This window comes from Podarcis pityusensis (assembly GCF_964106645.2).
Source record: "Podarcis pityusensis genome assembly, chromosome: 3".
NCBI lineage: Eukaryota > Metazoa > Chordata > Lepidosauria > Squamata > Lacertidae > Podarcis > Podarcis pityusensis.
Window position 1 is genome coordinate 98,736,183 of NC_138026.1, and position 26,982 is coordinate 98,763,164.

Here is a 26,982-nt window from a genome sequence, read left to right on the forward strand (position 1 = left end):
TAACAAAGCGAAAAGTAAAAAGATAAAAATAAACAATAAAATAGAATAAAAAAAGAAGACTTAACAAAACGTATAAAAATGCATTAAGTTAAAATGAAACAAAAACAAATTAAACCTTTACATAGCCTTTTCCCTTTACTTATGTCCATGACCTCCTCTCACCTCCCAGTTTTGTATTCTAGTTCAGATCGTATTTCCAGCAAATCCTTCTAACCTTATTTTCATTTACATGTTTTAATTTAAAATAATGTAATTAAACCTCCTCTGTTTCGTCAATTTCATCAACTCATTTTACTTAATCCTTTATATCATATCTACCAAAATGACCTAATTTTCATTTTCCAACCTCTTTCTAACAGTCTTTTATATTACAATATTTTTGAAGGTATATTTTGAATTTTTTCCAATCTTCTTCCATCGACCCTTCTCCCTGGTCTCGAATTCTGCCGGTCATCTCAGCCAGTTCCATATAGTCCATCACTTTCATCTGCCATTCTTCTCGGGTGGGCAATTCTTGTGTCTTCCAGTACTTTCCGATGAGTATTCTTGCTGCTGTTGTAGCATACATAAAAAAAGTTCTATCCTCCCTTCGCACCAATTGGCCGACCATGCCCAGGAGAAAGGCCTCTGGTTTCTTCAGAAAGGTATATTTAAATACCTTTTTCAGTTCATTATATATCATTTCCCAGAAAGCCTTTATCTTTGGGCACGTCCACCAAAGGTGAAAGAATGTACCTTCAGTTTCTTTACATTTCCAGCATTTATTATCGGGCAAATGATAGATTTTTGCAAGCTTGACTGGGCAATTTCCCCTCCCAGCCCCCCAGTATAGACATTTTTTGGATGCCATTTTGCCCAATACTTTTGCAAAGCAATTCCCCACAATATAATACATTTTTTTGGATATTGCACTAATACACACATTTGTTGGATAAATGGACTAATATATGCATTTTTCCACACTTTACCCTGGTATGTGCATTTTTGCACACACCACTTGACAGGGGAGCTGCACTGCAAAATTCAGAGAAGTGCAACACGGATTAAAGTTTTTAAATGTTTCAGTTTGCTGCTTGTTGTTTTAGAAAGTGCATATTTGGTAGATCTGCCTTTAAATCCAGGTGGAATAAAATGTCTTCCCTGACAACAGTGCCTGAATGATCCTGAATGCCTCCTCCTTGGTTGTTGGGCTGCCCCCATCCCACTTTGAAAACTGAGGTGGGGGCTGCAAATAATTTGAAAAGACTGGATTGTTCCCATATCTTGTGGCTATGCAGCTCGGGAAGGAGACCACCGTTTCCTCAGTAGGATGCGTACTTGTCTGTAGCCAAGCATATAATATCTGCTCCCCCTTATTGTTCCCTAATGAAATGCTTCATCTGGAAAAGATAGCCGGGAAGGAAGTGAGATCCGAGGTGCTCAGCACACACAGCCAGAGGCGCAGAGAGGCTTCCGCAAGCAGCTTTCCTCGCAGCCAGCTGCTCAGTGCATCGTGATCCCTGCCAAGGCATCTCTCTGGTTCATCAATTGACAGCACCTGCTCCCCTCTCAGCTTATTGGATCAGAAACGTCAGAGCACCTGGCTGAGCAATGGCACCAGTGACTCAGCGTTGCCTCCCACAACCTCAGCCCACGGCAGCCAAGTGCGGGAGCCTGATTCCTCCCTTCTCTTTTTGCAACCAGAGAAGCAGACGCATAAAAGTCAGGCTGCACAGTGGCTCTCGCCGTCACATCCTCAAACTGTACACTGGAGCTGCCATCAGATAGTCTCGTATTTGGGTGAAACCACCCAGGGAAACCAGGGCTGGAGTTTCCAACAGGGATTCAGCAGAGGGTGAAGTTTAGAGCAGCCTTTGTCAACATGGTGCCAGCCAGGTGCTTTTAAAAAAAATACAACTCCCAAAAACCTCAACCAGGTGTTTTGGAGTACAGTGGTACCTCAGGTTACAGACGCTTCAGGTTACAGACTCTGCTAACCCAGAAATAGTACCTCGGGTTAAGAACTTTGCTTCAGGATAAGAACAGAAATCGTGTGGCGGCGCAACAGCAGGAGCAGGAAGCCCCATTAGCTAAAGTGGTACCTCAGGTTAAGAACGGTTTAAGGTTAAGAACGGACCTCCAGAACGAATTAAGTTCTTAACCCGAGGCACCACTGTACTACTCCATGGGTAGGCAAACTAAGGCCTGGGGGCTGGATCCGGCCCAAGCTTTCTAAATCCGACCTGCGGATGGTCCGTGTTTTTCATGAGTAGAACGTGTCCTTTTATTTAAAATGCATCTCTGGGTTATTTGTGGGGCATGGGAATTTGTTCATTCCCCCCCCCCCAAAAAAATATAGTCCAGCCCCCCCACAAGGTCTGAGGGACAGTGGACCGGCCCCCTGCTGAAAAAGTTTGCTGACCCCAGGACTACTCTCATTAATGCCCCCCAACCCTAATATCTGGAGGGCACCAAGGCCAAGAAGGCTGCTTTACAAAAGCAGGTGGGTACCTTTTTTTACAAGCCAAAAACAAGAGGGAAAATATGACAAAGTAGTTTGTCAGATTACCGTGTGCCAGAAGTGAGAAAAGATTCACCCACCAAAATTACCTCTCATGCACAACTATGGAGAGGACATGAGTCAGATCCTCAACTGTATCTCATCACTCCAGTCCAGTGCCTTCTCAGTAGTATCAAAGACCTCTTGTGCCAGTAGGATGATTTCTTTTATATAATGGGTAGCCCAGGCACTGCAGAACAGAAGGGAAGAAGTCTCTGGTTCCATCTCTCAGCCAGGGGGCTGCTGGTGGGTGGGTGGGTGTGTCCGTGTTCTCAGCAGCAGGGAGAATCTGTCCAGATTGTGATGACTCTGGCATCAGACTCTAAAGGATGAGGTGAGGACTCGGAGTCAGAAAGGGAGCTGCATACAAGGCCAGCCCTGAAGTGTGTCTGCAAGAAAAGCCTGTGGTGCCAATGCCCCTCTGGCAAGAGGATATCACACTGCCATCCTCAGGACTCCTTTGCAGAAGCTCTGGTTCAATCAGAGTCTCCCCCACTGTTTTTTTGGGGGGAAACTGTTGGAGCCCCTTTAACTGAAACAACATCTGTCAGTGAAGGGGAAGCATGCAAGTCGAGAAAACTATTTTTTCTCTCTCTCTCTAATACAAAAGAATCAATACAATTTATGCACTGCTTGATTGTAAAAAAAACAAACAAACTCAAAGCAGTTTACAAAAAAGACGAAACCATAAAATCGAAAAAAATTCACGACCCTAATTTAAAACATACAAATGTTAAAATATTAAAACCTATTAACATTACTTCAACTTTCTCAGCATCTGGGTAGGCTTGGATAAACAGGAATGTTTTTAGCAGGTGCCAAAAAGAGTGAAGGGACCTGCTTGATCTCAACAGGCAGGAAGTTCCAAAGTTGCTGCCACACTAAACAAGCAAGTTCTTACAAATGTGGAGCAGGCATTATATGGTAGCCGTAGTTGTAAACTTCTGCTCCTATACAGGGCTCAGCCTAAGGAAGACTGTTGCTGAAGTAACATTACAGCCTTGGTCTCTTACAACAGCAAGACCAGCGCTTGCTGGCTACACATAAGCAGCCTTTACACATGCATAGTGCTTCTGAATATGGTTTCTAAATAAAGATGCATATGACAGCAGAAAGAGTATACTAAAATACATTATACTATAGAAAATAACTTTGCAAAAATGTGTATATTAAGGAAAATTGCATACAAGGATTTGTATATTTGGAGAAATGCTGCTGAATTTTCATGAGGACTTGTTTTTTAAAAAATTGCAAGCTGGCCTGGAAGTCTGGAGAACTGAAGAGCAGAAAAAGAGAAAACTTGTCAGATTCATCCATCCCTAAAACTGAGAGCTGAACAGAAATACCATGGAGCTTACTAAGTTTCCAGTAAAAATCTTCCTTTTTTTGCCTTGTGCTGTAACTAGTTTCTCAAATTCTACTGTCTCTCTAAGGATATTATGGCTCCCCTTCTGTGTTTACAAAAATAAAAAATAAAAAATCTTTGGAGGCCAGTTGCAAGATGTATAACGAACCAACTCTCAGTATCAGGGGAAATTTTTGCATGAATGAATCTGATTTGACTTTAATTACTGCTGTGAATAAAGAAACCTCTCTCTATTTAGCAAATGTTATGCACTTGTAATTGTCATGTAAGTGGAAAATCAATGTTCTCTTACTCTCCTTCCCCCCCTCCATCTGTAAACATAGCCATGTATTCTAAAAATCAGTAGAAACAGTCACAACAGGAAAAGGGTTCCCTTAATTTATAAATGTTGAAAACCACTGCTGTAGGATAAGACACTCTCTCACTTTTTGTGCACTTGGATGAACAAGCACCAAGCAGAGATGCTCAGCGACTGTAATGTGCTTAAACACAGCCACAAATTCTCAAGGCCTAGAGCCTACCCATGGAGAAGGGGGCCATTGGACTATACTGCTGGTCCTGCCCTGGTGTACTCAATGAAACTTGTGCAGATGTCTCTGCATAGGTGAAAGACTATGCCCTGGATTCTCAAAATATTAGGACCTGGGCCTATCCAATGTTGAAAGGACAGACAAAATAAAGTACTTCTTCACACAATGCATAGTTCAAGGGGTCAGCAAACTTATTCAGCGGGGGCCGGTCCACTGTCCCTCAGACCTTGTGGGGGACCGGACTATATTTTGACGGGGGGGGGGGGTTGAACGAATTCCTATGCCCCACAAAGAACCCAGAGATGCATATTAAATAAAAGGACACATTCTACTCATGTCAAAACACACTGATTCCTGGACCACCCGCAGGCTGGATTTAGAAGGCGATTGGGCCAGATCCAGCCCCCAGGCCTTAGTTTGCCTACCCATGGCATAGTTCATCTATGGAGTTTCCTCCCACAACAGGTAGTGACAACTTTAAAAGAGGATTACACAAGTGCTTGGAAAAGAAGGCTATCAACGGATACTAGACACAATCAGGGACACAATGCGGGGGCCAGGCCCTCTCAAAATTATGCAGTGTCTGTGCCAGGGATTGAGCCAGAGAGTCAATACATGCAAAGCAAATCTTCTCCCACTGAAGTGTGGCTCTTCCCCAGTATGTTGATGTCACACTGAAGTTGATGTCACACTCAGATCCCACTTGTGGACTTCGTGCAGGCATCTGTTTGGCCACTTTGAGAACAGGTTGTTGGGGCAGAAGGCCCTTTGGCCTGATCCAGCAGCACTCTTAAGTTCTTCCTTTGCTCACTTCTCATGAAGAAGAGGACGATCGGTTTGGCAAAGTGGTGAGTTGTGAACAGGCCACGACAAATCCAGCGGCTCTTGTTCTTCCAGACAGCAGCAGAGGCCAGAGTGTGCCTCCCCTCGCTTCTGTGGACCAAGGGCAGCTGACCATTGTATAGCACAAAACTCCTTGCAGTTACTCCTCCTCTGGCTGATGGATGGGAAAAGGTTGGTCTTCCTCCTGCTTTGATGTTCTTTAAGGGAGGGAGGTGTGAATCTCAAAGTAGCCCTTGGCTGCCAGGGCCAATGGCAGAGGGCAGAGTGTGACTGCCTTCAGCTCTGCAGTCCCAGAGCAACTGCAGTTGGAGCTGAGAACTTGACATCCACACCAAAACATCCATATACACTCATGAGCAGAGCTGTGGTTATGCTTCTGTGGGTTCGTTTCACCTTTCCTTGGAGGGTTAGAAAAACTACCCAACCCCGGCTGGTCATGATGGGTATTAAGAATAACAGCCATATACTGTGAGCAAGGATGGCTATGCAATGCCTAATCCAAATGGCTAGAAAGCCTGTGTGCATCCATCCCTGCTGGTGCTTGAGAGCTGGAGGAGCAGAAGAGTGGCAGGTGAGATGCCACTATGAAGAGACAGCTCTTGGCTAAACAGAGATGACCAAGATATATGCACACTATCTAAAGCATTTAGAGCTTTGCAGAGGAAAGCCAGCAAGTTGGATTTAATATATGGGAGACTACAGGATCTTTGCGCTGTGTAGGCGCTGGAAATAAAAGTACAATTACAAGGTGCTGTGACAGCTGCAAAACAGTGTTGGAGGCAGCCTCAAACTGTTATGCAAACACTGCCGTGTGTTTTTGGCATCATATTTGCCCCTCAGAGAGAGAGGAGCCTGAAATAAACAGCATTTGCTGCAGTATTTCTCCCCAGATCATTTCTTGTGATTTATTATATATGCTTATCTTTCTAATTCTAGCATTTTAAAAAACACACCATCATCATCGCCACCACCACCAGTGTGCACTTGACCTTTTCCTTCAAAGAGCTGCATTACCAGAAGTCGCCTGCGTAATAAATGAAAGTGTCTGTCTGATAAGAAAGTCTGTAGAGGCCAGCCCTCACATTTCCATAAAATGCATTTTATACAGTTGAATTACGCCATCGTCTTAATTTTTTCCTCCTTTGTTTTAAGAGCGGCAGTGTTATTTTAATTCGCCCTTTCTCCAAATATCTTAGCATGTCTGCAACGCATAAGTAACTTTTTAAGACTAGACTACTCTATGCTGAGGGGACGCGGGCGGCACTGTGGGTTAAACCACAGAGCCTAGGACTTGCCAATCAGAAGGTCGGCGGTTCGAATCCCCACGACGGGGTAAGCTCCCATTGCTTGGTCCCTGCTCCTACCAATCTAGCAGTTTGAAAGGATGTAAAAGTGCAAGTAGATAAATAGGGACTGCTCCGGCAGGAAGGTAAACGACGTTTCCGTGCTTTGCTCTGGTTCGCCAGAAGCGGCTTAGTCATGCTGGCCACATGACCCGGAAGCTGTATGCCGGCTCCCTCAGCCAATAAAGCGAGATGAGCGCCACAACCCCAGAGTCGGTCACGACTGGACCTAATGGTCAGGGGTCCCTTTACCTTTTACTCTATGCTGGGGGCAGTTAGGCTTGGCCTCCAAGGTGGAGAGCAGAAGAGTATGCTAGCCCTCCTTCCTGTCCTCCTTTGGAAGAGACCCAGGAGGTTAATATGAGCAGGGGTTGAGACCCCGGAACCTTATTTTGTATACTGAAAACATGCAAAGAGTTGAAGTCTCCCACATGTGAAATTAGGTGGAAAGAGCATTAGGTTTCCTCAACCTGCTTTCTCATTTTGCCTCCACAATGATAGTCATGAGCCCCACCTCCCTCTCTGGTCCTGCTTCCCTCTCCACAGCTGTTGGAGCCAGTGTGGTGTAGTGGTTAAGAGCGGTAGACTCGTAATCTGGTGAACCAGGTTCGCGTCTCCGCTCCTTCACATGCAGCTGCTGGGTGACCTTGGGCCAGTCACACTTCTTTGAAGTCTCTCAGCCCCACTCACCTCACAGAGTGTTTGTTGTGGGGGAGGAAGGGAAAGGAGAATGTTAGCTGCTTTGAGACTCCTTCGGGTCGTGATAAAGCGGGATATCAAATCCAAACTCTTCTTCTTCTTCTCTGACACTTCCATGATACGTGTCCCACTATCCACCCCGACAACTTTAGATACTAGGAGTAGCTCTGCCTTTCCACAGGGGGATGTTGCCTCAGCCTCAGCCACCTCTCAGGAGGCAGACACCTGCCCTGTCCCTAGATGTAGGAGGAGCCAAAGGACAAAGGCACAGAGCCTTCTGCTTACTAGGCATAGTGAGAGACTGCAGAAATGGTGGGGTGGAAGCTCTTCCCTGATCTTGCTGATGCTGACCAGGAGGGAGAAGGGCAAGGCGGCAGTGCAGTGCAATTGTACCGGTAGGGGTGTCAGATTGACTCTGCTGCTGCATTCGCACTGCACCAAACTCACGGCCTCATTGCCCCTCACCTTTCAGGTAAGGAGCAGTAGCACGTCTACCAGGAGTTGGGGTAAGTTCCTCTGCCCCACCAACTACTTGCTAAAGGAGGAGACGAATGCTGCCTACTTGCCAAGCACCTTTTATCCTAGAACTTGCCGATCAGAAGGTCAGTGGTTTGAATTCCCGCGATGGGGTGAGCTCCCATTGCTCAGTCCCTGCTCCTACCAATCTAGCAGTTTGAAAGGATGTAAAAGTGCAAGTAGATAAATAGGTACTGCTCCGTCAGGAAGGTAAACAGCGTTTCCGTGCGCTGCTCTGGTTTGCCAGAAGCGGCTTAGTCATGCTGGCCACATGACCCGGAAGCTGTACGCCGGCTTCCTCGGCCAATAAAGCGAGATGAGCGCCGCAACCCCAAAGTCAGCCACGACTGGACCTAATGGTCAGGGGTCCCTTTACCTTTACCTAATGAGCGGGCAAATAATAAATACAAGAAATCTAACAAACAACTTGGCCGAAGTAAACATTATGGATTACTTATGGAACAATAAAATCAGCCCCAACTACAATGCTAGTTTTGTTTGTTTGTTTGATCATTTTGGAGGGTGGGGCTGACCCTCTGCCTCCCATACTAACAGGAGGGGCTTCAGTCCCCCTTCCCCCCTCATTTCCAGGGACCTGTACTGTCAAGGGAGTCATTTTATGAGAGAGAATTACCAATTTAGCTCATCTTTAGCCTTTCCCCCTCTTTCCACACATTTGGGCTTAATGTGTCCAAACTGTGATCAGTTTCCTATCCCACCCGAGATGATATTTCAATGCTAATTTTAATTTTGAAAATAATTGCGTACTTCAAACGAAGGTGATTTAGAAAACAGAAAGCCTTTTTAGCAGAGGCTCTGAGCATTTTCCAAGGCCATCGTTCCAGCACCTGGCCGCCCAACACTAATCTTATTTAAAACCAGGGAAGAGAGAAAGAGAAATATTACCATTTTGTTCCCCAGCACATCACATTTCTTGAAGCTTTTGTAATTACCCGTGATTTATTTAAATTTGGCCTTGCTTGCATTTACTAAACTGTGATGTTCCCTAACATTCTCCAGTCTAATAGGGATGTCTGGCCTTGAATTAATGAGGGACAGCAGGAATTTCATACAGAAGCCAGCAGGCAAAACTCATGTGTGTATTTGCAGGATTAAGTGGTAAAAATGGTTCCACTTCCCTCTCTTCAATTTGTGTAATTAAAGTGGGGGGAGGGACACCTTATCTGACAATTGCTCCCACTAAAAAGGTCCCCATACCATGACTTAAGTGTGTTCTGCACTGCCAGCAGAATCCACCCTCACAAACAGCACAGGAGTATATAAAGGAGAGCAACATGTTTTGCTGTATTATTAGAAACTAGCTTCTGGGCATACACCTCCTGTGTCTAGAGAGGACACTTCTCAAGAGGTTGCCAGTAAATGAGAATATTCAAACTGGCAAGCAGAGGGAACAGCAGCAAGCACTCGCTCAGTTCTCATTTTGTAATGTGGCAGACCCACCTGCCCAACAAATATGGCAGCAAAGGCTACAGGATATACAAGCTACAGAAGAGATCAAAGGGGAAGAAAAGGGGAAGCAGGACTTGGTCTTAAAAAAGCAACAGGTAGCCATAAATAATACAGTACTTCCTCTTGAGCAACAACTCCACCTTCACATTACTTTCAGATTTGCAAATTTGAGAGGGAAATAAGCTGGCAAAAGCTACTAGTCCTTGCTGTGGGCTGTCCTAGGATGGATGGTGTGATGGCCTGGGATTCAGACTCAGATGCTGAACCTGAGGGATCCCAGCCTGCACAGGATTCCCCGCCTCCAGAACCAGCTGAGCCAGGGCTGGGGCATGAGCCTGAAGGGTCCTCACCTGTGCTGGATCCTCAGGTGCAGGCACCAGCTGAGTCTGCTGTGGCTCCTGAGGCGATGGAGGACCCATTGCCTGCAGGTGCTCCACTCTCAGCCCCGACAGAGGAAGCTGAGGTTGCCTCTGGGTCTGGTAACCCTCCAGCCTCTTCTGAGCTGCAAAGGCTAAGGGCAGAGAGGCGGAGGGAACTAAGTTCCCACAGGAGGAGTGCTCGCCTCCAGGCCAGGAGAGGCAAGTCACCTGAGGATCGGGGCTCCCCTATGCCTTGGGGCAGATAAAAGCCGGCCAGCCCCAGTCCCAAGTTGCGGGAGCAACATTGTTGGTTCCTAGTTCCGAGCTCCTGACCTGCCCTGGCTCCCTGCTTGCTTGCCTGTGCCTGACTTCACCCGACACCCTGCCCTGCACTTCAGCTACTATGGACTGCCTCCACGTTGCACCTTTGACCACGGACTGGACTTGGAACTTGCCTTTTGGGTAACCCACGGGACCAGCACAGATGGAGACCTCTGTCCCTTTCTCCAGAAGCCCACTCCAGCGACTTCATCATGGTTCCTGCACTGCAGGGGGTTGGACAACAAGACCCTTGGGGTCCCTCTATGATTCTTTGGTTTGCTTGTGGGGAGGTTAGATGATGTCCAATCAAGTGTTATCCCACACTTTACAATGTAGCTCCTGGTCACTTTCCTTATCTCAGAAAGGCCAACATTTTGGAGAAGTGGGTTTGTTGCACCACCTCCCAACCAACTATAACGGCATAACCTGAATTTGCTGGTGTGTGACTGAATCCCATCCGAAAACAGAGGTTCAGAAAGCACCCTGCATTCCCACGCTGGATGCGGCAGAAGAGGACATTTTCCTCTTTTGGCTTGCTGTTGATGCTGGACAGAGTGCTCCACTCCTCCTCTGCTAGTCCACTCACCTAGCGGCCTATTGCTCTCTGTTGTCTACGGCTACCAGCTGTGTGCTTAAATACAGCACTGTGCCAATTCACAACAGCCAGCGCTGCATGAATATTTATGTATGCAAAATAAACCAATGAATAAAGCAATAAGCCACCAGAGCTCAAGCATACCCAGATGTGCAGTGCCTGGCTATGTTTACTTAGTCGTGAGTCAAAGCACTGGCACACATGTTCCTGAAGTGGTGTGGCATAATGTTCTGGTCTTCAGCTGGTGGGATTTCCAATGGCATAATAAACATCAAAGCCCCCGTTCCTCCCTATGGATTTTAATTTACAAAGGACATTAAAATCAGCACCAAAAAACCCCCTTCATCTTACCGTGACTCATCAAGAAGAGGCAAGCTTTTAATCTCCTCTGGACAGCATGGGAAGAATAAGCAACAAGCTCTCGCGCGTCCCATGAATGGACTCAAAATGTCATCTGCCACAGGTTACAATAAGACAGTTGAATCACTGAACTAAATCCCTGTCCGGGGCACTGGAAATCCATCCAGGCCTAGGATCTTAATCTGGCCATGCAAAATCCAAAGCAAAAACAGAGACGATGAAAAATATTTCAGCTTTCAACCTTCTCCGGTGCCCCCTCCCAACCCATTTCAGTTCCAACCTCTGTCTAGGGGGCAAGAGAAGGTAGCTGTGCATCAATTTTAGGCTTGGGAGGACAGAAATCTAGAGAAAGAGGACGGTGGAAATTTGGGTTCCAGAGATAAAGACATCCTCAGGCGCCAACATTTACTTTCATGATCACCATCACTTTTGAAATCAAGTGTTCTCAAACTCCACCCTCCATGGTTGAAAACTGTTGAGGGTCTTGGTGAACCACTCAGTGATTTTTCAGCCCGTGGTAGCAAATGTAATGTGCTGTGCTAGGTGCTGCATTATCTTTAATTGCATTTTTGCAGAAAAGCTGTGGTCCACCAGCTTGGGGAGCACTGGTGGTCTGTGAATCACATGTTTGGGAACCCCTGCTCTAATCTCTCGGGGTCACTCACACACTGCCCAAACAGATAATGAAAATGGCCACAGATCTGTGTAAAATTGGCATATGCTAATTGATATGAAAATGCAAATATAAAACATACACTTAAACAGAATCATTGGTCTATCTGGTTCAGTGTTGTCTACACTGACTGGCAGTGGCTCTCCAAGGTGTCAGGCAGGGTTCCCTACCTAGAGTTGCCAGGGATTGAACCTGGGACCTCCTGCATGCAAAGCAGATGCTCTACCCCTGAGCTATGGACCTTTCCCATAAATATACATGAGCAGATTATCCCAGGCAGCTGAAGTATTATTCAAAGAGGGTTTCCCCCTTGTCTTATTCATAAGTGCCAAGCGTTCCACATATCTAGCATATCTCTAAAGTCAAGAATACAAAATAATATAATTGCTTTTTAACTGGACTATAATTTAAATAGAAACCCAATCCACCTCACCACCTGCTAATCAAGGTACTAACTGCTGAGGGGCAACTTCTTTTTGTCTAATTTTTTATTAAATTTTCTGTTTTACAATCAAGAATACTCATTTAAACATCCTTAAAATATCAATGACTTCCCTTCTTCTCTTTCCATGCTTCATTTTGCATATCATAAACGCCTGCATTTTTTACAAGAAAACTAAACCATTCAGTATTCCATTATTACATCCATCAAAACTTATTTACACTGTTGAATTAATGCTGCCAACGTTTTCATGGGTACACAATTTCCGCCCATATATTCAACAAACGTTTTCCAATCTTCTCTAAACGTATGTTCTTCTTGTTCTCTTATTCTGTATGTTAAGTCTGCAAGCTGATGGGCAGCTTCAAAAGCCCTGCTCTCTCCCCTTTCTTAGGGTTTAAAACCTTGCTTCCACAGGACAGGCCTTGAAATAGAGAAATAGATTACTGTCCACTGTCAAGCAAGATGCACGGCCACCCAACCCTAATCTGAACCCTGTGTAGCCGTGAGTCTTATGTGTCTTCCCCAATATCCTCTCGTTACTAGAGTATCCATTGGGACTGGTAGGCAGAGGGACTAATAGTAGCTGAAGCCAGAGCCAGTGGCAGGAAGAGCCTTCTCATGACTGGTTATAGGTCAAAAGGCAAGCAGCTTGAAGCAATGCCCCCAAATAGACCAGCTCAATGAAGTAGGAAAGAAGTGGACACATTTCAGTCTTGAGGGATCTACTCTGTTTATTACCAGAACCCAAGAGACAGATAGAAAACAGTGGCATGGATACAAACTGGCACCTAAGGAACTGGGAGGTTGCTATGCCCAGGGATTTTTCAGTATCAGAATTGAACTCTTGGTGCTTTTATAGAAAAATCTACTCCTGATTTCCCCCCAGTCTTTCTTAATTTAGAAAAAAATGGGTTTTTTTAAAATGCTGCTTCTAAACAATTATGAGTTTGCTTATCTACTGCAAATCGCCCAGAGATCTACCAGTAGATCTTGATCTTTTTTTTCTTTTTTTTTTGCATAACCCTGGTTTAGAAAACTGCAAGGCAAAGATCATCAACATAGCCAAGAGGAAATTACTTTTGAGGTTGTTTTGAATTTGCTAGCTGTCTTCACTTTTTCCAAAAGAAAAAGAGCCAAAGCTAACATTGATTTTCTGCTTCTCAGTAAACCCCCAAACAGACAGTTGTTCAAAAGAACTGACAGAGATGTTGCTGGTGATCTTCAAGGAAGCTCCCTAGATACGGTGCCCTGGGAGACCTCAACGTCACGTTGACAAGAACTCAGAAATTGGGCCTGATATTTGGGCAGACAGTGGAGAAATCTGTTTGTTACCTATCTCCAGTTAAATATGACCAGAGCATGGATTGTTCCATGCTGAGCTGGTATCTACAATGCAAGCTGCACAAAAAAGAAAAAAAGAAAGAAATCAAGGAAGTTGAAATACTGAGGAGAGAGGGGGAAAACAGTGTGAATCTCCTCTTTCCTGTCTTGCTTCCCATTTTAATGAAAGACTATATTAAAACCAAGCTCCCTGTTCATAGGTCTGATTATGTCAAGTTATTTTAGAATCCAATGCTTTGTAAAGGTTGATTATGGAAATTGTTTTCATGTAAATAACTTCTCCTGTAGTGACATGAAACAGGCCTTTTTCAGTGGTGGCCCCATTTATGGAATGCTGTCCTCAGTAGTAGCTGTTTTTAGGCACCAGGCAAAAACATTATTTTTCACCCAGGCCTTTAGATCTTTTTTTTTTTTTTTTTTTGCATTTTAAAATTTTATTGATTTCCCATTATTTATACATTATATCCATATTTCAATACATCTCATACATTTTGAACTTCCTTCAGCGTCCTTGACATTCATTCGTGTTTATATCTTTAAAACACATTCCATATTTCATATTGCCATTCGTTCCTCCCTTCATACATTATTTCTATTAAACAATACTTATTAGTTCTTTACAGTGCCTCTTTAAATCCCACTAGCGTTGTATTTACAAAACATTTATTCTCCAGATAACCCGCAAATTTCCCCCAGTCCTCAATAAACTTTTGATCCTTAATATATCTGATTTTCCCTGTTAATTTATCCAACTCGGCGTATTCTGTCAGTTTTACTCTCCACTCTGCTACCGTAGGGATTTCTTCCTGCTTCCACTTCTGAGCTATCACAATTCTGGCTGCCGTTACCGCATACTGGAAGAGTTTGCCGTCCTTTCTTCTGATGTCCTTTCCCACAATACCTAATAGAAAGGCTTCTGGCTTTTTTACAAAAGTATAACTTAACATCTTTTTCATTTCGTTATAAATTTCATCCCAGAAGCTTTTAACTTTCTTACACTCCCACCACTGATGATAGAAGGTCCCTTCCTTTTGTTTACATTTCCAGCATTTGTTATCTGTCTTGTACATCTTAGCCAGTTTTACAGGTGTCATATACCACCTGTAGAGCATCTTCATCACATTTTCCCTCAGTAACGTGCATGCCGTAAATTTTATGTTCACTCTCCATAACTTTTCCCAATCCTCCAGTTGAATGTTATAGCCGAAATCCCTTGCCCATTGTACCATCACTGATTTTACTTCCTCATCCTTCGTATTCCACTCTAACAATATTTTATACATTTTTGACAGGTTTTTATATTCGTTGTTTATTATCTCTTTTTGGAATGCCGATTCCTTTTCCTCGTAACCCCTTTCCTTCACCTCTTTTTTAAACATTTCATTTATCTGAAAATAGTGCAGCCAGTCATATGTGAATACTTTAACCTGATCGTATGATTTTACTTTCCACTTCCCTCCTTCATTAATAACCATTTCTTCATACTTTCCCCACTTTTCTCTCATATTAACTTTCTTTACACTTATTATCTCCAACGGGGATAGCCAATGTGGAGTTCTCGGTTCTAATATATTTTTATATCTGTCCCAAACCTCTATTAGTGGACCTTTAAAAATGTGGCTACAAAATTCCTTATGCACTCTCTTTTTATCCCTCCATAGATACGCATGCCACCCAAATCTGTTATTATGCCCTTCCAGATCTAGTAATTCTTTGTTCTCCAACTTTACCCATTCTTTTATCCAACACAAACATGCTGCTTCGTAATATAGTCTCATGTCTGGTAGGGCGAAACCCCCTCTTTCTGTTACATCTGTTAATAACTTAAACTTAATTCTGGGCTTCTTTCCTTCCCAGACATATCTAGAGATCACCTTTTGCCATTCTTTAAAGTTTTTTGTACCTTTTAATATGGGTATCGTTTGGAATAAAAATAACAACTTTGGGAGCACCATCATTTTGACCATGGATATTCTTCCCCAGAATGATAATTTCATCCTGGCCCAGACCTCCAGATCTTTTTTAATTCCATTCCAAACCGGGGTATAATTATTTTGGTATAAATCGATGTTTTTGTTAGTAAGCCAAAGTCCCAGATATTTAACCTTTTTAACAACCTCAATTTCAGTTCGTTGCTGTATTAATTCAATCTTATCCTGATCTAAGTTTTTAACAATCATTTTTGTCTTACTCTTATTCAATTTAAATCCTGCTAACTTCCCAAATTTCTCCATCTCTTCCAAAATCTCCCTTATACTCTCTATAGGTTCTTCCACTGTTAAGACCACATCATCTGCGTAGGCTTTAACTTTGTATTCATTTGAACCTAATGTTACCCCTTTAATTTGTTTATTTTGTCTTATTGCACTTAGTAAGACTTCCAAAACCACAATAAAGAGCAACGGCGAAAGCGGACATCCCTGTCTTGTTCCTTTGGATATTTTTATATCTTCAGTAATGACATTATTAATTATCAGTCTCGCTTTCTGTTCTGTATAAATTGCCTTTATACCATTTAAAAACTCTTGGCCCACCTCCATAATTTCCAAATTTTTCAACATGAAATCCCAGACTACATTATCGAAGGCTTTCTCCGCATCTACGAAGATTAGGCTGGCTGGTTTATCACATCTATCGGAAAGATATTCAATTAAATTAACTATACTTCTTGTGTTATTTCTTATTTGCCTGCCCGGTAAAAAACCCGCTTGGTCTTCGTGTATAATTTTTGTTAGTATCTTTTTTAGTCTTTTGGCTAGGATTCCGGCAAAGATCTTATAATCCGTATTTAGTAAAGAGATGGGTCTGTAATTCTTAACTTGGGTTAAATCCGAATCTTGCTTTGGAATTATTGTGATAAATGCCTCCTTCCATGTGCCTGGGATATCTCTTTCCTTTAGGATGTTATTCATCACGTCAATTAACGGAGTCATCAATGTGTCTTTCATTTCTTTATAGTAGCTCGATGTAAACCCATCTGGGCCCGGTGCTTTCCCTCTTTTCAATTCTTTTATCACTTCTTCTACCTCTTCTCTACATATTGGGGCATTTAGCTGTTCCTTTTGGTCTATTGAAATCTTCCTCACCGTCTTTTCTTTTAAATATCTTTCTATTTTTTTTTTAATGTTCCTTTCTTTATTCCTATATAGTTGCTCATAGAAGTCTACGAATCCTTTTCTAATTCTTTTCGGGTCAGTTGTTTCTTCTCCGTTTATTTGTATTTTGCTGATTGTATTTTGTTCGTTCCTCCTTTTAACTTGCCAAGCAAGCCATTTTCCTGACTTATTGGCGAATTCAAAGTTTTTCTGTCTTAACCTTTTGATATTCCACTCAACCTCTTTATTTATTAACATAGCAAATTGAGTTTGGAGGGACTTTATTTCCTGCATTATCCTTTCATTGTTCGGTTTTTTAATCAATTTTTGTTCATTGTCCATAATCTGTCTCAAAATCTCCTTTATCCTTTTTTCTTTGTTTTTTCTTTTCCACACACTTTGCTGAATAAAAAGGCCCCTCATTACTGCCTTACTTGCATCCCATACCACACTTATTTTCACCCCTTTATCTAAATTATCCAAAAAATATTCAAATAGTTTCTTCCGTATTTTTTCAACGAACTTTTGATCATCCCATAAGTTATCGTTCAACCTCCATCTGAAGGTTCGTTCTTCAGCTCCCTTCATCTCCATTTCTATTGGGTTATGATCAGAAATGACTTTGGCCTGGATTTCAATTTTTTGGATTCTTGGTGTCAATTCATTTGATATCCATATTTGATCTATTCTTGACATTGATTGGTTCGGTTCTGAGTGATATGTGAATTGTTTCTCCAGAGGGTGCCTAAGTCTCCAAATATCTATTAAGTTACAATTCTTGGTCATCATAAAGAATGTCTTAGGTAACTTTCCTTCTTTGTTCTTCGTTTTTCTTAGTCTGTCCATTTCAGTTGAAACCACCCCGTTCATGTCTCCCATTATTATGATTTTCTGATCCATGTGTTCGAATAGCTTCTCTTCCAATAATCTAAAAAATTCTGTTTTGTTTCCATTTGGTGCGTAAATCCCGACTATTATCAAAATTTCACCTTGCCATTTAATACGAACCGCTATTATTCTTCCTTCCTCATCCTTAAATAATTGGTGGGATTCAATTTTATTTTTAATGTAAAGTACTACACCTCTTTTTTTCTCTTTATCCGAAGATATAAATTCATTCCCTAACCTCTTATTGATGAGAATTTTCCTGTGTTTCTTGGCCACATGTGTTTCTTGAAGGCATATGATGTCCAAGTTCTTCTTTTTTAGAATACGTTCAATTCCATTCCGTTTTTTCTTATCGTTCATTCCATTAATGTTCCAATTCCATAATTTTAGCGTCATTTTCCTTACCACTGATCAAATTTAAATTTTAACCTATATCCTTTCTGTCTCTTCTCCTTCTTCCTCTTCTTCGTCTTCCTCAAATTTTCCTCCGTTCTGTTCTTCTTCTTCTCCCAATTCTGGTTCCTCCCTCAGTCTTAGTCCTCCTTCTGCTCCTTTAGTCTCCTCCTCTCCCTGTTGAAGCTCTTTATATCTTCTTGTGAACTTTCCTATTTCCTCGGGACTTGTCAATCTTCTTTTAACTCCTTTGTAAAAGAATGAGACACCTTCCGGAAATTCCCATCGGAAGTCAATCCTATTTTTCTTAAGCAGTTGCACCAGTGGTTTGTAAGGTTCTCTTCGTTTCAGCAGCCTTATTGGGATATCTTTAAATATAATTATGTAGTTTCCATCGATATATAATCTCTTCTCTCTATTCCTTTGCAAAATCAGGTTTCTCATCTCTCTATCTTTAAACGTAACTAAACAGACCCCTGGGAATTTCTTTACCCTGTTTGATTTAATTTTCATTCTGTATACATTTTGTATTGTCTTCGCCACATCTTCTTCCGCCAACTCCATCCACTGCGCTATTTCCTTTATTAGTCTTTCTTTTATATTTTCATTTTGTACTTCCGGAATTTGCCTCAATCTTAGATTAGCTTCTCTCTGTTTTAGTTCATTCATTGCAATAGAATCTTTTATTTCTTCCTGCATTTTATTTAAATCTGCTATCTCATTTCTCATTTTTTCTTCTTCCCGCTTCATTTCTTTCATTTCCTGTTTAGTCTTTTTTAATCCTTCATCCACTCTTTTTGAGACCTCCTTGATCTGTCCTTTCAATTCACTTACTGTCTCCTCAATCTTTTTGTCCATTTTCCCAATTTTATTATCTACCTGTTCTAATTTTGTCTCTAAGTTTTTCTCACTTTGTTTTATTTCTGCAAACATCCTCAGTATTTCTGTTCTAAATTCTGTTTCTTGTTTTGAGGCTCTCCTGTCTGTTGGGGTTCCCCCCTCCGCCCCTTTTTTTTGCGTATGCGACATTATCTTAAATCTCAAAATATCGTATATTTCCACTGAGTATTTCTTGTCTTTCCTGTCCTTCCTATACAAATATTCTTATGCTTGCTATTAGATAATATTGAATTAACCGCCAAAAGTAGTATGTACAACCCTATATAGAATGACAACAAATGACAACAAATAACCAGAAACCAAGGTACTACCAATCGCAACTTCTTTAGACAATTGCCTCCACTTAATATGTTTAAATGTTATCCCTTCCCCCTAAACTTCGAGGGAAAGTAGTTGTCTGTTGGTTCTGATAGTTATTCTGTTTATAGTCTTCTTGCCCCTATTCGGGCTAATCCAACCAACGCTTTGGTAAACACAGTCCCGATTTGTAAATTTGTAAATCCAAGTATAGTTCAGGTAGAGATAACAGAAATTTTGGGAGAACTCCACTTATAACTTCAGAGGTACTCCAAATTTAAATGTTAATTTGAGTATAATTGTCAATATTCATGTTAATTGTTCCTTAACCAAATATGTTCATACTAAGTAGATTAATGAGTTTAGTCCAACAGGAGGTGAGGTCTCTCCGGAACAGTTATCTTCTTTACTTCGTTTAGCCTAAAAAGCCTCCACTGAGGTTTTCCAGGATTAGGGTGTATTATTTGGTTTACGCCACAGGAGGGAGTCAGCCCCTTTCAAACTTAGGAGGAAGTTTCTTAGTTAGTTTTTTTCATCTACCCTCCTTATATTCTTCACTCTTTCAGTGTCTTATAAACAGAGGTAACGAAGAAAGTTAGTAAATAAGAGGAAAACCCCAAAACGTCAACCCAAAGTACTTCAAAGTGTTTTGTCTTCTCTTTATATACGTCTTTTAGAACCACTTAATATGGCGTCTGAATCTCCTCTCCACCCCCGCTTAATATGGCGCTGGAAAATCTTCTTAATGCCTTAGCTTCTTCACATAAATCTTAACAATAGTCCTCTTTATATTTCAGTTACCTCAGTTACAGTGTCGACTGGGTTTTCTCTTCTTATCACAACACTTCTCTGCTCCCCCTTAGCTTTCTCCCTTTCTCCTTTATCTTTTGGAGAAAGTTTCTTTTTAACTTGAGTAGACGGGAGAGACGGAAACAGTAGCCGCTAGTGGTAACTTACTTTCTCTTTCGGCTCTGCATGCAGCGCTACGTCTTTTTCAATGAAGTCAAGCCGGCGCTGAACTCGGACTCTTCTCTTTTTACTCGGAGACTTCCTTATCTTTTCCCCTCTCACGTTGTCATAAAAACTAAGTTCTGAATCCGAGTTTCTTTATATCGAGAGCGGGGCGCTAATCCTTGCAGGCTCGGGGCTTCGCTGGTTCGCCGCTATAATGGCTGCCCAATTACCCACTGCTCGTTCTGTCGCTCTCTTCACCTTTATTCAAAGGCTACCTGACGACCGGACGAACAGCTTCCAGGCACTGCCGGGCACCTAGACCTCTAGACACCCTCCAGAGGCTTAGCAGGAGGTTTTTTTCGCCCTAAAAACCTCCAAATTCGGCCGAAAAAGCTAGGGCTCTCTCCGCAGAAAAAACCCTCGCCTGCAGCAGGTTCCGCGCTCCACCGGAAGTCTCCCAGGCCTTTAGATCTTAATTTTAGCAGAGCAGGGTAGAGTTTGTGTATTTTGTATTTGTGTATTTTAGGATGTTTTTTATACTTGTTTTCAACGTTAATTTTTTGTAAGTTGCTTTGAGTTTCATTTTTTTGTACAGAAGCAGCTAATAAGTATGAATTATTATTATTATTATTATTTCTACAAATAGCTTCCTATGAGGCACCTCTATTCTCAAATTAGAAAGAGACACTTAAACAAGCAGTACCCAAAGAACTTTCCTAAGTCTATCTCACGTGGCTTTTTAAACTCAGGTGTACAGGGGCGCTCCTCAGGAAAATACGTAAAATGCCCTTGCGTGAATGCACATTTCCCCATGCACATAAGGCCAACATCTATTTCCCCCTAGAGCTGGTCACTCATAATGGCCCAAACTGATTCTATCAGAAGAAAGACTAACAGATAACTTTTGTTACCATCAGTGGCGTAGCGTGGGTTGTCAGCACCCGGGGCAAGGCAAGTAATTTGCGCCCCCTAACCCGAGTGAGCCAGGTAGGGGCAGAGAGCTGCGAGTGCGAGCGCGCCCCACCCCCAGATGTTGCGCCCAGTGCGCCCCCCCCTGCACCCCCCACTGGTTACCATCCTGTCAGGGGTCCCTTTACCTTTTAAAGTACTAATAGTGAATTCATTCACCGTGTGGACGCTTATGAAACCAAAATGGCAACATCGTTTCACAAGGAGAGTGTATCAGTATGCTTGGTGGAACTTCAATATTTGTTGGAGGGGAGTGAGGGATAGAAAATGAGGTGGGGTGGAATGGAGTATACTGTAGGCATGGATGTCTAGATTCCCTGAACAGGAACATTCACAATACCTGCTCAGACTAACGGAATAGGACAATTATAATAGTACATACTGTAGATATGATTTCTAAACAAGTATGTGGCAAGGCTGGAACAGGTCAACCTTGAAACAGGTTTGTAAAATTAACCCAAACCCAAAACATATGCATCAAACTTGTTCAAGAGCCGACCTTCACGAATTGGAGGTGAATGTAAAGCATTCATTGACTACACATGCATTAGTCAAAACTATTTCCCATACCTCTTCCCAGAATCCTGACCGCACCAACACCTGTGTATCAGTATTTCAATATCAATAAGAATTTCCATTTCTTATTCCTTTAGCTTTCCCTTATCATTCAGACAACAAACTTGATGATAAAGCTGAAGACCCTGTATTTTCATTTGGCCTATCAGCAAGGAAAAGAAGGATGAGAATTAAAAACCTTTCCGACAGAGTCAACAGACGCGACTCTACAGCTTCATTTTTATGGAAATTTAGAGAAGCAGAGATGTTATGTCCAAAGCAATAAAACTTCATCCTAAAGTGTGTGTTTTTTCTTGCTAAGGCAGGATGTAAGGCCTGAGCTGAGGTAGGGAAAAGGCATGATCACATCTTACTCTACCGGAAGCCCACCTCCTCAGTAAATATATTTTCTCAACTATGCCAGAAATTGCCTCTCACTCTTCCTGCATCTAAATAAACTCCAGGCTTCATTTGAATGCATTATTGTCTTGTGAGAATAAAGCAATAATTATTGAGTGCCCGTATGATTTCTGTTCTTTTCTGAATGAAACAGAAAGTCAAGGAAACAGTGGTTTGCGGTTAAGGAGCTATTTTGGCGCAACAAAATACCTCCTGGAAGAGGAAAGACCACTCAGGAATAACTGTATGCTACTGCACACATTCTTCTGGTGCTGTGGTCTAAATCACTGAGTCTAGGGCTTGCCGATCGGAAGGTCGGTGGTTCGAATCCTCGCGACGGGGTGAGCTCCCATTGCTCTGTCCCAGCTCCTGCCAACCTAGCAGTTTGAAAGCACGTCAAAGCGCAAGTAGATAAATAGGTACCGCTCCGGCGGGAAGGTAAACGGCGTTTCCATGCGCTGCTCTGGTTTCGCCAGAAGCGGCTTAGTCATGCTGGCCACATGACCCGGAAAAACTGTCTGCAAACAAACGCCGGCTCCCTCAGCCAGTAAAACGAGATGAGCGCTGCAACCCCAGAGTCGTACGCGACTGGACTTAACTGTCAGGGGTCCTTTACCTTTACACTGCACACATTCTCCCCCCGCAGTAAGTTCCCATCTGTAGTCTACAGTTAAAGCAGTATCATTCCACATTAAACAGTCACAGCTTCAAAGAATCTTGAGAACTGTTATTTAAGGGTGTTGACATTAGGAGACCCCCATTCCCCTCAAGGAACTACTTCAATATTGTTATTATTGTCTTGTTGTTTGCTGCCCTGGTCTCCTTCAGAAGCAAGGGCAGGATAACAATCCAGTAACTCATCATTATCTTCCTCCTCACCATCTTGCCCTTTGCCCCACACAGAATATGTCTTAGGCCACCCCTGACATTTCCCTTTTGTTATCACAGCTCAAGATTTGGGCAGGCTACCGCTGAGCGTTCCTCATATGCTATTTCTTTTCTAAACATTCATTATCTTTGTTGATTGCTTCTGAGTCCCTTCATTTTTTTGACACTCAGTATAGCAATAATAAAGAACGATGCAATGTTGAGAAGATAATGCGTGTTTCTGAGTACAGTGCTTTTAAAGCAAATAAAAATGGCACGTGCCTAATCACTCCTCTTCTTTGAACATGGGGTGCTAACTATGCTTTGCACAAGAGATACCTGTCGGCTGCGATAAAACATTGCCAGTCACATTGGCCTGGAATTAAACCCAAACTGTAGCTACTTAAATCCACTGTGTTTTCTGGTCTTGTGTTTCCTTTCCGCACCACAGAAGATGGTTTAAACAGGGATCACCAGTAGGCATATTTTGAATTTTGAGAATTTTGAAAGTGTTGGGGAACCAGTAAAATAAAAAAGACAGCGCACTAATAGCAAAAGCAACCTCAACACAGTTTATGCAGCTATGGAGTTTTCCACTAAAAAATCCCAAACCTTGCCCAACACGAACAAGACAGAGCTCATATGAATTGCGCATTCATTTCATGACATTAAAGAAGCAAACCTCTTTCCCCATTTCCCTCTCCGGTACAATTAGTTTCCAGTCTCTGATATGCCATATTACAATGCATGTCAGGCGAGACACGCCAGGATGTTCAGACCTGTCGTCTCCCAAGTGGTCTCTGGTGCTGCAGGGGGCAGCTGCCACTACAGTGGAGTCAAGCGGTTGTCTTCTCTGTGATGTTTGAAGGCTCCCCCTCCCTCCCTCCCTCCTTCTTCTCTCATTTGTTCTCATTTACTAAGCTCACAGATCCAAGGACAGCCACTTACATACTTTCTACAGCTTTGCTATCTTAGTATTAAGTACAGTGGTACCTCGGGTTATGTACTTAATTCGTTCCGAAGGTCCGTTCTTAACTGAAACTGTTCTTAACCTGAAGCACCACTTTAGCTAATGGGGTGTCCTGCTGCCGCCTTGCCGCCGGAGCACGATTTCTGTTCTCATCCTGAAGCAAAGTTCTTAACCTGAAGCACTATTTCTGGGTTAGCGGAGTCTGTAACCTGAAGCGTCTGTAACCTGAGGTACCACTGTATAGAGGAAGATAACGTGTTTGCATATCACTAAGGCGTATTTGAAAAACAAGTCATTGTGATTTAGTTTACCATACACATGCCTCAACAAGCTTTTTGGCTGCTAAAAGTTAGATTGGGCTAAAGTTGTAGATTTTGTCAGCCTAGTTCTATTAATGGGAGCTATCCCACAACCCAATGGCAATTTTTGCTTTTGGCTGGCATCTGTCTGTCTCGGGAGACAATGGAAATGGCTTGACCTTCCGGGTTGGCGCCATCGGTAATGGCGGATTCCCTCTGACTCTGAGGGACTTAGCTCTGCGGGAATCGGGTCTTACCGCTACGGCGAAGCGGGGACCCTTCTAAAATCACAGGCGGGTGAAGCCTGTGACCGTGGGACTCGGCGGGCACCTTTCGCGCCCCCCCAATTTGTAAAGGAACCCAATTACGGGCTCCGGAGCGAAGCGGGGCGAGCGGCGCGGTGCTGAGAGTCAACTGCTTCTTCTTTGGAGCGAAGCCGCACAGCCGTTACCGGAGAGCGCTGACTTTTCCTGTGACAAAAACTGGCTACAAAAACAACTACCCGTGAGTAGGTTAAAATTGGAAATAAAGGAAAACAAAGACTTAATTCGGCACCGAAGCGGGGAGGCATAAACAGGAAGTCCGCCTTCCGTTTCTTGTAAATAGATTAAAGCAAAGAAGTTGTAAGCTAAGACCGGGAAAGTCAATTGAAAAGGACTATAATCCTAACATCAAAACAAGCGATTTCCCCCCTTGGCTGCAGGAGAGGAGGGGGGAAAGGTGTGAACTATATTTTCCTGCAAAAAGAGAGGAAAGGAAATAAAAATCCACCGCTTAAAACCTGGGAACGGGCTGCCAATGGACAATAAGATTGCCGTATTGTGAAATGCACTGCTTGTGAATAGAGTACTTTTTGACAGCTAACTCTGCAAGAGAGATACATTGTTTCTGGCTGGCTTCTCCTGATTTTAAAGTAACTGGAAACTAACTGAAATTGAAATTGTTGCCTATTTTGTGAAATGGGGGATTAAAAAGAGTTATTTTTTAATGCAACAAGCATTGACTGTTACTGTGTCCCCCTAGAGGAAGTTTGAAATTGTTACAACAACTGGGCCAGGGGAATTTTCCACTTCAAAACAAATTCTGGCCGTGGGATTGACCTTGGGCTTCAGCTAGAGTGTTATGGCAGATGGAAAAGAAAAATTAGAGTTGCTTCAGGAAAAAACAACGAGGTCTGGTAAATCTTGGCAGCAGCGAAGAGCATCAGCATCTGGCCCTTCTGCACCATCAGGGGCTGCATCTGTACAATTTAAATCAAAAGGAATGGCATCTGAAGATGTTTTAGCTCTGGCATTAGGTAAAATTAATGAATCTTTGGAAAAATTAAGTAAACAAGTAGCTGAAGCATCAACTAAAATTGACCAAAACACTACAAGCATTAATAATTTGGGACAGAAGGTGAACACTAACACAGAAACTATTGAGAAACTGTTACAGGAATCTACTTCGACCCGAAAGACAGCTGAAGAAGCAAAGGAAAAAGCAGTTGCTGTAGAGGATAAGATACCACCGATACATAGGCAACTCGAGGACCACAGGTCGATGTTGTCTATGATTGAATTGAAGGAGAAACACAAGTAATTGGGAATCTTCAAACAACAATTTCAGAAAATCGTAAATTGGCTGAGCAAGCGAATCAAAAAGCAGAACAAGCTAATAAGAAGGCCGAGGAAGTACAAAAGGAAGTAAGGCCACTATGCAGGCAAATCAATGATCAGCAGGCCTATCTGTCTATGGTGGAATTGAAAAATCGGGAAAATAATCTTAGATTAAGAGCAATTCCAGAACTTGAACAAGAAGATTTGATTGGTTATTTGACATCAGAACTATCAAAGTTCTGGGGCATAGAAGAAGATAAGGACTTTAAAATTGTCACCGCTTTCAGATTGGGAAGAGTGGTGAGGAAGGACAGATCTAGAGATTGCCTGATCATTTTGAGATCCAGGCAAGAAAGAGACAAAATCTTGGGCCTACATTTCAAAAAATCATTGGTGATTCAGGACAAGAAAGCAGAAATCTACAGAGACATTCCGAAACAACTTTTGGACTTAAGAGCTACATATACAGATCTAGCAAGACTACTGAGAAATAACTCAATTCCCTATAGGTGGGAGTTCCCCCAAGGATTATCCTTTAACCTTAAAGGAAAGAAGGTTAAAATTAGAACAGCAGAGGACCAACAAAAGTTTTTAAACGATCACGGAGAAGACCTTCAGAAGGGAGTAGCAGGAGCTTGGCCACCACCTCCGCCTGAACCAACACCTGTGCCACCGCCGGACGAAAAGGAAGACACATCTCTATAAGACTTATAGTTTGATCCAGGATGTCTCTGCAGCTCCTTAGTTGGAACATAAATGGCGGGAATTCCCCGGAAAAAAGAAGAAGGATCTTTCACATATTGAAAAAAGAACAATTGGACATTATTTGTTTGCAGGAAACACATGTGACTAGGCTCCACAGGAAAGTGCTAATTAACAAAAGATTAGGCCAAGAATTTATTTCATCAGACAAAGTTAAGAAAAGAGGCGTAGTGATTTATGCAAAGGAGAACCTGTCACCGAAATTGTTATTTAAAGATGAACAAGGAAGAATTTTGGCAATTGAGATACAAACACAAGGAGAAAAATTTTTAATAGTTGGAATTTATGCACCAAATGAGGGGAAATCGGAATTCTATAGGAAGCTGCATGACACAATGCTGGATTATCTGGACTATACTAACATCATTATGATGGGAGATATGAATGGGGTGGTCTCTACCTATATGGATAAGTCACAGAACCAAAATTTAACCAAGGATGGCAGACTACCTAAGACATTTTTTGAATTGACTGACAGTATGGATTTGATTGACATTTGGAGGACAAAGAACCCCTTAGGCAAAGAAGGAACATTCTTTTCTGAGGCCCACCTGTCATAGACACGAATCGATCAAATATGGACATCTAGAGGGCTAGCTCCTAAGACTAGAAAAGTGGAAATCTGCCCAAAAACCT

The 26,982-nt window shown here is 42.5% G+C and overlaps 1 protein-coding gene across 3 annotated transcripts in view; it reads right to left on the reverse strand.

Annotated features, from left to right (window-relative positions):
* HHAT (hedgehog acyltransferase) overlaps window positions 1-26,982 on the reverse strand; it is a 202,085-nt gene that overhangs the window by 24,973 nt on the left and 150,130 nt on the right. Inside the window, exon 13 of one of the 3 annotated variants that reach the window (XM_081000543.1) lies at window positions 10,658-12,480. The exons of 1 other annotated variant lie outside the window; for it this stretch is intronic. In XM_081000543.1, coding sequence (XP_080856669.1) covers window positions 12,395-12,480 — 86 coding nt within the window. In that variant the 3' untranslated portion in view covers window positions 10,658-12,394. Of the gene's footprint in view, window positions 1-10,657; window positions 12,481-26,982 lie in introns of those variants that run through there. One more of the 3 variants, XM_081000544.1, reaches the window with a different exon arrangement.